The 10,819-nt window shown below is 43.6% G+C and overlaps 1 protein-coding gene across 1 annotated transcript in view; it reads right to left on the minus strand.

Annotated features, from left to right (window-relative positions):
* Positions 1-7,081, minus strand: part of SNTB2 (syntrophin beta 2) — a 118,621-nt gene extending 111,540 nt beyond the window's left edge. Inside the window, exon 1 of the mRNA XM_036273837.1 lies at positions 6,485-7,081. Within this exon, the coding sequence (XP_036129730.1) occupies positions 6,485-7,067 (583 nt within the window). The 5' untranslated portion in view covers positions 7,068-7,081. The remainder of the gene's footprint in view (positions 1-6,484) is intronic.
* Between the last annotated feature and the right edge of the window lie 3,738 nt (positions 7,082-10,819).

Genomic DNA, 10,819 nt, shown 5'->3' on the forward strand with positions numbered 1-10,819 from the left:
TTGGTTGCAGTTTGTCCCCGGTCCTGGTTGGGTTGTGCAGGTGGCAGCCACTCAATGTGTCCCTTTCACGCCGATGTTTCTCTCTCTTTCTCTCTCCCTCTCTCTCTCTCCCACTCTATCTGAACAAAAAATGGAAAAATGTCCTCGGGTGAGGATAAAAAATATATATATATATTTTCTTTATTGATTTTAGAGAGAGAGAAAGGGAGAGGGAGAGAGATAGAAACATCAATGAGACAGAACATCAACTGGCCGCCTCCTGCTTGCCCCCACTGAGGATTTAGCCCACATCCTGGGCATGTGCCCTGATCGGGAATCAAACCAGTAACCTGTTGGTGCATGGGTCAATGTTCAATCACTGAGCCACACTGGCCAGGCAGTGATTGATTCTTTGAATGACCACTATTTTATAGCCATAGGTTGTACCTCATCTCTCATATACAAAGACACACATTTGATCACAAAATAAAGTAACTTTATCCTGGAAGGATTACACAACACAAACTATATCAGTTGAAGTTACCAAGTCATCAGTTCAGATCTAAATTAAATCCTAGTTATGGTTTCTAAAAATGTTCTTAGACTTTTTAAAATCACTGTTTTAGAATCAAACTTCTCATATTTTGAAAATAACTTAAAGGGCATATTTTAGCATGAAGGGAAATAACCTGATTACAAAGACATAGCTTCTTATACAAACATGTCTGTCTAATCATTCAAGTGAAACATAAAGAGGCTAAACAACAAAAACCACAGAAACACAGATGTCCTGACAATTTAGTTGTTCTTTAAGAGATAGATTAATAAATATACACGCAAAGCATCAATGAAAATGTAAAATGTTTTCCCTAGGCCAAAACTCTCAACTCATCCAACAACATACAAAAAAAGTGGCAGTGCTAGGAATCTAAACTAGTTTATTTAATTTAGCAGTGTAATAATGTCAGCAGTATTTGATACATGTCCCCTAACATATACAAGCCACATTATATATAACACTCAAAATCTCAAACCATCCTAGATACAAAAATTATTTTCAATTTTGAAGTTAAATTTCATGCCAATCTATTTCCTCTATACACGTAACCATTTTTTTTGTTTTGTTTTGTTTTTTATCCTTACCCGAGGACATTTTTGCATTTATTTTCAGACAGAGGGGGAGAGAGAGAGGGAGGAAGAGAGAGAGAAACATCGATGTGAGAGAGACACGAGTGGTTGCCACCCACACAACCCCAACCAGGGCTGGGGACAAACTGCAACCAAGGTACATGCCCTTAGTGGGAACCGAACCCAGGACTCTCCGGTCCATGGTCCGGCGCTCTAACCGCTGAGCCAAACCGGCCAGGGCTCATTTACCTTTCAACATATTCAACAGAAACACCTTTTTTTTAAATCCTCACCCGAGGACACTTTTCCACTTTTTGATCACCTAGAGTGGGAGGGAGAGGGAGGAAGAGAGAGAGAGAGAAACATTGACGTGAAAGGGACACATCGAGTGGCTGCCACCCACACAACCCAACCAGGGCTGGGGACAAACTGCAACCGTGGTACATGACCTTAGCGGGAACCGAACCCGAGTCTCTCTGGACCGCAGGCTGCTGCTCTAACCACTGAGCAAAACAGGGGGCCAGGGCCAGAAACACTTTGTTTTTTAATCCTCTTGAGGAGATTTTTGCATTTATCTTCAGATAGAGCAGGGAGAGAGAGAGAGAGAGAGAGAAACATTGATGTGAGAGAGACACATCAAGTAGCTGCCACCCAACAACCCCAACAGGGGCCGGGGACAAACTGCAACTGAGGTACTTGCCCTTAGCGGGAACAGAACCCGGGCCTCTCTGGTCTGTGGGCCGATGCTCTAACCACTGAGCAAAACCAGCCAGGGCTCAACAGAAACACTTCAAGAACCATATTTAGGCAATAAAAGATGATATTTGAACAATATTCCAATGATGACTCTTTTAAAAATATTGATCTCTTCTCAAATATCAAACCCTAAACTGGACACTTTATATTGTCTTCCCTGACCTTCTCTGGAACATTTTTGATGTGTAGTCTAATTCATGGTCATTTAGCCAATTTTATAGCCCTAAAAATATAAATTCTAGAAGCTTTCTGAATAGACCCTATGTTTAGCATACAAAATATAGTAAATTCAACATACAATATTTGATAGATTAGTAGTCACCCTTTATTCTTAATATCTCTGCATATCTTAATATCAGTGCTAATAGTCACTAGCCAAAACTACAATTACAGTTAATAGCAAGTTTTAAGGTTCTGAGTAGTAAATGTAAAGAGGAAAAATCAGAGGTATGGAAAACTAAACACAAAATTGAAGGCTAAAAATGTGGGCCTAGACCAGAGATGATAGAAAAACAGAAAAACAAGATTAGGAAAAAGGTGTTCGCATCCAAGAAATGCAAACTCATTCTTAATCTAAAGTAAGTCTTATTCTTTTTTTTATTTTTTATCCTCACCCGAAGGTAGAGGAGCAGGAGGGAGAGAGGAAGGGGGAGAGAGAGAAACGTGAAACATCTATGTGAGAGAGAGTGGCTGCCATCCACACGACCCCAACTGGGGCAGGGACAAACTACAACCAAGGTACGTGCCCTTAGCAGGAATCGAACCAGGTCCACCGACCAATGCTCTAACTGCTGAGCCAAACCGGCCAGGGCAATAAGTCTTATTCTTATCATGGATTTCTTTTCAAGTAAAATGGAGCCTTGGATTTTAACAACTTATCCTGTATTTTGAGAATGTCTTTGTTAACTCAAGGCATACCTTCATGACCTAGTCCTACCTTTCCAATTCACACTTTGTTTTTTTGTTTTTATTACTGTTGTTATTTACTGCTGTACACCAATCCCTAAAAAGTGCCCAGCACATAAATTGTCAAATGAATAACAACCTTTGAGGGAGGCATTATTATCATCCTGGTTTTACAGATGAGGAAACTAAGGTTAGCAAGGCTGAGTAAACTTGCCTAGGGGCTATAACACTAGCCAGAAACAATCTCCTCATTTGTACTCTATCCTCACTGGGCAGAATACTTTCTTAATGTTTCTGTGTCTTTATTGGTAGCAGCTTTCCCTTCTTAGAGGAAGGCTCAATTCAATCTTCAACTTCTCCATCAATCTTTCCTGGGTGTCCTCATACCTATGATCCCCACTATGGTCTTCTACAGATCTCTCCTTGCTTTGTGCTGTGTCCTCTTAAGAGTTCTGTTATTATAGCCCTTTGCTGTACTTATTTCTTATCTCAACTTCAAACTTCCGGAGGGACAGAAATGAGGTATCTTCAAATGTCTCTACCAAAGGGCAGAGATGAATAAATGTTAGATGTATAAATGAATAATCCCTACAAATCCATGAGATAAAATAGAAACCCTTTAGCTCAGTTCCCTAACCATAGGTGACCAGAGACTACAGCTTTCCTTTGCTTGGGGGTGGCAAGGCATGCCTGAAATTCCCTGCCCATACCACTAAAGAGCATCACTGTGTTATGTTAGGGCAGTTTTTCTAGTTTTGAGACATCTAATGAAAGAACAATACAGTTCCAAAACTTTAAGAGCTAAGCAAAAATCTATCTTTTCAAAGTTGGCCTACCTGGATGGGATACCAGCTCTCATTTTTAAATAGTTTGGATCAATTAAATCACTGTTTTCAGTGATTTTTTTTTTATTATTCTAAGTAATTCTATTTTTATATCCTTTGTTTGAAAGTGCAATTTTATACTCCTCCCACCCCCCAAACACACACAAATAAGGACAAAAACTGCTTGTTTGTTACAAAATGGGAAAATAAAGTAGAACCTGTGTGTTAGATAAAAAGGCATTAAGTAAATGTTATTATGACACCATTTGTAAACCTTCTAAATGCACATGTGGCCTATTTTAAACTAATAAAAACATTTACTAGATGATTTTCATTTAGTTGGTATGAATACCAGGTTCAAATTATATTTGAACTAAAACTGGGTTTTAAAAAAATATGGTGTAAAGAGTTGAAATATCTGTCCATCACCACTGAGTACGACATAAATAGTACTACATTCAATAATATTCTGGCATTAAGAATTTATAATCAAATACTTAGCTAGGCCAATTTCAAGGTACACAGTTAAGGTAATAATTTTTTTTTCATACACACCACCCAAGCCACAAGTATAACTTTACTCCATTTATTAACACTTAACTTTTTTTATTTATTGGGGTGACATTAGTTAAAAAAATTATACAGGTTTCAAGTGTATAAGTCTATGATACATCACCGGTATATTGCATCGTATGCCCACCACTCAAGGTCAAATCTTCTGTCACCATATATTTGACCCCCTTTAACCTTTACTATCCCCATTCCCTCTGGTAACTACCATACTGTTGTCTGTGTCTACTAGTTTTTTTTTTTTAGTTTAAAATATTTCAAATGAAAAAACTTTATTATTATTTTAGATGACTTGTTACAAAGCTCCTAAGTATACATACATGTATAAAACAAAAAGTTATTACTATCTGACACCTCAATCCCCGACTTCTCCTAACCCTCCCAGTGTGAACAATTAATCTACCGGGAGAATTCACCCTATACTTTTCAGTGTCCCGCACAAGGATTTCATTTATACTTTGTGCACAGTTGAAGACATTTCATTATAGTGTGTCTACTAGTTTTTGTTTGTTTGTTTTTCTTGTTTGTTCCTTTGTTGCTTTATTAACACTAATTTCTCAGCACTGTCTAGCCCCACCTATAAGTGATATAAATAAAATTTATAAATAGGATATTTTAAAGGTTGAATACTGGAATTTCACAACTGGAGAACCATGTACTTGCAAACTAATATTTTTCCAAATATTTACCAGCAATTTTGAAAAAAGTAAAAATCACTTTGTCAAGCAATAAGTCTGGGTTTCTCAGTTGGAGGACTGGTCCCTTCCTACCCCTACTCCCTACCCCTTCCCTCTGTTCTTCCCCTGCCAGGAATACGCTCCTGCCTAGTTCCATTACATCCTTGGAAACCTGGTTCAAGATTCAGCTCCTTGAAAAAGTCCTCCATGACCAATCCTGATTTTCACTAACTACTTCCTAACTTTATATACCCTTGGCCTTTATATATAGTTTGCACTACATAATCAGTAACTTGTAATTTTCACATTGTTCTATCATGTCTTCAAGAAGAGACCAAATAGAGACACATCATCTTTTATATTGTCTTCTATATACGGCCAGCAATAGATGCTTCCCGAACAGCTGAATCACCAGTGAAAGCCTGTCGCTCAAAAACTTCTGAAGTAACCCTGGCCGGTTTGGCTCAGCGGTTAGAGCGTCGACCTTCCGTCCAGAGAGACCTGAGGTTCCTTCCCGCTAAGGGCGCGTACCTTGGTTGCAGTTTGTCCCTGGCCCTGGTTGGGTGGTGCGGATGGCAACCACTCTCGATGTGTCTCTATCACGTCGATGTTTCTCTCTCTCTCTTTCTCCCTTCCTCCTTCCCTCCCACTCTATCTGAACAAAAAAATGGAAAAGTGTCCTTGGGTGAGGATAAAAAAACAAACCAAAACTTCTTAAGTACAGGGCTCTTCAGATCACATTTACAATACAGATAGATACTCATCATCTCCAACATGCATGAGTCCTTCAAGATGAAATTTAGTTTGCCTTAGTCCCATAAATTCACCATGAAAAGATACAGGTTACAGACCACATATACACTACAGTAAATAATCCTGGCCATTCAAATATATCTTGAGATTTAACATTTCAGGCTTCTAAAAGCTTAAAGCCATGCAGCAGCACGCCTGTGAATGGAAGGAAGCTGGCAACAGTCAGTCTCTTCTTGCAAAAGGGGCAAAACTCTAGTTGGCAGTAAATGTTCAAACACGTGAGCCTCACTGTTAAACAAGGCTCATTAACCACCCAAATCTGCTGTTTCAGCTTTCTGGCTTCAAGGAAGTGCTATGATCTCCTTTGGTTATCGCTGAGAGCCAGTGATGGATTAAATTCCCATAAATTAACCGGCGTTTTGGTGGTGCCCAAGCATACTGTTGCCATTCGTGTGGATTTTTTTTTAACAGACCCGCCCGCCCTGAGAGCCAGACGTGAGTGAAGAAAGTGCTAACCCGGTGCTTCTCAGGAGGCCAGCGGGGACCTCCAGAACGCGAGCCCTCCAAGTTCTTAGTGTCAGCTTATCGTATATAGGCGGGGCTTCAAGCGCGGCTGCTTTTTACTAAATCTCAACCGAGTCTTCCTGGGTACTGGAAGCCACACTTGGGCGGCTGCTCAACTTTTCCTGCAAGGAGGGAGCATCAGTTTTTCCATACTCAAAACCCCAGCAAACCGCGCCTGGGGAGAGCCGGGCCACCAGCAGAGGAGACGACGAGGACTCGGAGGGGGAGGGAACGGGCTCGCTCCGCAAAGGGGGAAGGGTGGCAGAAACAAAGTGAGCGTCGGCCCGCCGCCGGCCCGCCGCCCTCCCGCCCGCCAGCCCCGCTCACCCTCCAGCAGCACCTCCTTGCCCGCGCGCTTCAGCGCCTGCACGGCCTGGTCGTGGGTGGCCTGGCGCAAGTCCGTGCCGTTCACCGACAGGATGGCGTCGCCCAGCCGCAGTGCCCGGCTCTGGTCGGCTGCCAGACCCGGGAAGATCTTGGAGATGAGGATCGGCATCCGGTTCTCGCGGCCGCCCTTGATGCTGATGCCCAGGCCGCCCGCCTCCTGCTTCACCACCCGCACCCGGCGCACCGGCGGCGACGCCCCCGCCTCGCTCGCTTGGCCCCGCGGTGGCGCGGGAGGGCTCGGGGGGCCCAGGCCACGGCTCGGGCTCCCGGGCAACGAGTCACCGGCGCCGCCGCCGCCGTTCGGGAGGCCGTTGAAGGCGGCCGCCGCCGGCCCCAGAGCTGGCTCGGGCTCCGCCGCCGCCGCGTCGCCCGTCAAGCTCAGGCTCTCCCCGCTCAGTTCCGCGACCACCCGGACCCAGCGCTCCCTCAGGAGCAGCTCCACCAGCCCCGCTTTGGTGGCCCGCGTCCACACCGCCATGGCCTGTCCCGCTCCTGCCGCCGCAGTCGCCGCTGCTACCCTCATTCCAGTCAGGCAGCCTCAGCGCTTCCCCCTTCCCGCCCGAGGGGGCGGGTCGACCCCTCCCCCCGTGGTGATTAATTATTCATGAGACCACGCCCATCTCCCGGAGGGGCGGGGAGACAAGCTGCTTCCGGAAGGTTAAGGAGTTGCCCGCAGCCGGGTCCTTTGCTGCTCTCCGGACGTGGGCAGGGTGAACCGTGTGGCGTTTCATCTCAAGTCCTTCCTTTCGCCTACGACGGACCCCCTCCACCACACCTCCGGACCTTTTCCATGCAATTCACCGGAGCTGTCTGGGCACGGAAAAAAGTCAGCTTCGAGAAGCACTTTGCAAGCCTGCAAATCTGGGTTGCAGGTTCATTCTTGCATTCACTGGTTTAGTCCGTATTTACTGAGGGCTCCGCTGGTGTGCTCCTTTTGAGGCCTGGAGAAGAGCTGAAGAAAACGTACCACAGCTGCGAACTAGCGGTCAGGTGGGGGAGGGGGGAACCCAACCAACCTGGTGTGATATATGTGGTTAAGTGATAAAAACAGCCCTGAGAACGGAGTAGAAGAAAGAATTAGTTAGGCCTGGGGTCATCTTCACAGAGATGACAATGGAAGGTGAATAGGCGGAGCAGAGATAACTGAGTAGGCAAAGGTCCAGAGGCAGAATTCAAGCATTTGCAGCCCTGCTTTGTAATCACCTGTTTACTTGCCTGTAATGCTAGAGGGGAAGTGTCTTCTTCAACCCTGCTGCCACAATAGGTAGGCCTCAAAAATATTTGCAGAATGATGGTTACTTAGGAAGATGTCAGAAGTCCAATGTGAACTGAGCATAGAATTAGTGGAGGCAGCAAGATATGAGTGTGAAAAGCCTCATATAATCAAATATCAGTTTGAACTTGAGTTTGCAGATCTGACTTATTCTGGAGGCTGTGGCCTTTGGGGCATGTGTTGATGGGCAGCTCCAGAAATTGTATGCATGCTGCAGAGCCTATAGCAGCTTTTATCCAAAGACATGGGTGATGCGATTCACCAGCTTCTTCCAGCTTCGTAGAATGAAGAGCTAAGAAAGGTGAGGCCATGAAAGCCAGTGATGCTGGCCCAAAGTCCACAGTGAGGAAGCAGAGAAAACCAGCCTCCTGGACCAGTGCTTAAAAAACAAAACAAAAAACTACATACCTCAGACCTCAAAAATAAGGATCCAGAAATCACAGTGCTGAGAAAGAAAAATCTCAGCAAAAACATGAGGTCAAGGTGCCCTCTTTCAGCAGTAAAAGCAAAATCCCTGTATCTTTATTGGGGGGGGGGGGGTATGCAGTCTGCAAGACTGCAAGAGGGAGTGCACCAATTCCTGTAAAAGGGACTGTATACCTGCTTGCTCATGAAGTACGTGTTAAAGCTCATAATCCATGTCCATGTTCCAGTCAATGAATGCACATTAATATGTTGACAAAACTTCCAAAGAGTCTCCTATAACAGGAGTTAAAACAATAAAAATAGAGACTGGAAAGCACCCAGAGCCCAAATGAAGAATTCAAAATGAGAAAACTATCTTACCAAAAAAATCGTTACAGCAGAATCCGCTTTACAATTAATGGAGCAGGATTTTCCAAGTTGCAAATGTCAGCAGAAGCTCAACCCTCCAGCCCTCTCCTAAATCAATTGCAGTGAGGCTAGCTTGCTGTTCCAGCAGGTCCTGATGTGCCCAAGTGCACCTGCACTCCCAGACATTTCTGGCTTTGCTCCAGCTGGGGCGTGAGCCCCCAGAGGTCTGAGTTATGTGAAATGTCTGCTTATTAGAGAGCACTTGGCAGTTGATTCCTTAGAGTATGAGCACTATTTTGAACACTTTCATGAATATAATCACCCAGAGGTTGGACACTTAAGGACACCTTTATTAACAAAAGGGAAGTGCTGGAAATTCTTTTCCAAAGTATCAAGATCCAGAGTTGGAGGAAGTTATAGATCTTTAAACTAAATAGTAAATGAGGGCGCTTACATAAGATAGTAAGTTATATAACAAAATATTTAATCCTAGGAGAGAAGGTAATGGAGATCAATATTTGGATTACTTGGGGGCAGGGGGGCGTAATTTAAAAATATATCCATAAAAATTTCCAAACTATCAAGCTGTTTTTACAAGGGATTCCATCAGAGGCTCTGCCCAGGTAGCTGAGTTGTCTGAGTGTCTGATATGCCAAGGTTTTGGGTTCAATCCCTGGTCAAGGCACATAGAAGAATCAACCAATGAATACATAAATAAGTAAACAACAAATTGGTTTCTCTCTCTCTCTCAAAAAAAATAAATACAAGGTATTCCATCAGAACCTAAATTAATTTTCAACAATCACTTCACTACTTTCAGATTAGCCAAACTCTTCTAGTGTTTCCCAATGATGCTTTCCAAATTCCTGAGTCCATCCTTCCAAACACCTCCTGCTCCTTTTAACCACTACCTACCTACCAAGTTGGGCTGGTTACCTTATAAGCTTATTTCTTCCTTTGGCCTCTTTAGTAGCAACTGAACAGTTCATGCTTTGTTCCTCTGGCATCAGGCCGCCTTTGTGGCAGTGACCTTTAGGCTTGCTAAATGCTGCAAGATTCCCACCTACTAAGATTAAAATTTTCCCTGTCTACACAACTCATTGGGATTTTTCCATTGAACAATTTTATTTTATGTTTGACTGGTTTGCCCAAGTAGATTTAAAAATACAGGAGGGCAGGGACCACCCATAGACTTCTTTTTATTCCCCACTATTCCGAAAAGATTGCCTTGCAGAAAAAGAACTCATTAAATGTGATTGATTGACATTCAGTGCCTCCTGGGATGTAGTCATTTCAAATAATCCCTCTGAAGGTTACTGGTTCCCTGCAGAGTGAAAATTACCAGCTAGGAAATCTCAAGTAGTCAGTGGAAATCTACTTACTGTGGATACTGAAATCTGAAATAAAGAGTACACATCTGTTTCCACAGCTTCTTAAGGACTGCAAGACAAGCTTAGATAATTTGTTTTTTTGTTAATCCTCACCCATGGATATTTTTTCCACTGATTTTCAGAGAAAGTGTGGAAGTGAGGGAGGGAGAAAGGGGGTAGAGAGAGAAGGGGGGGGGGAGAGAAACATCAATGTGAGAGAGATACATCAATTGGTTGCCTCCCGCATGCGCTGACTGGGGCCAGGGATTCAACCTGCAACCCAAATATGTGCCCTTGACTGGGAATGGAACCTGTAACCCTTTGGTCTGAAGGCTGACGCTCTAATCACTGAGCCACACTGGCCAGCAAGCTTAGATAACTTTTGAACAGCCATGTTATTTTATCTACCTCTAAAAAAGGAAATGGCTTATTCCTAATAACCTTTCATTCCCGTTACCTATCAATATGTAATCGCCTCTGCTCAAGCTGTTATCTTACTATTTCTCAGAACAAGGCAGGGATCTTTGCTACTTTAAAATGAGGATGAAAGAACTCTCAGATCCCTAATTTCCTACAACTCTATAACTCAGGCTCTGATTCTGTGCCCTCTCAGAACCCAGTGGTCTCTTTTTTCCTTCATAGATGTATATAATATAGCATGGTAATTAAGAGCACAAGGTTCAAATTGTAGGTCACCACTTACTATGTGACAATGGTCAAGGGGCTGAGGTCACAAGCTTCCATCTCTTCTTTGGAAGAATCCAGACACCTTTTACCTCTGAGGGTGGTTATGAGGGTTGACTGGGATGATGTATGCAAAGCACTTAGCACAGTACCTGCCACAGTGTGAGAGTTCCA

Source organism: Molossus molossus, unplaced genomic scaffold (genome assembly GCF_014108415.1).
Source record: "Molossus molossus isolate mMolMol1 unplaced genomic scaffold, mMolMol1.p scaffold_m16_p_21, whole genome shotgun sequence".
Lineage (NCBI taxonomy): Eukaryota > Metazoa > Chordata > Mammalia > Chiroptera > Molossidae > Molossus > Molossus molossus.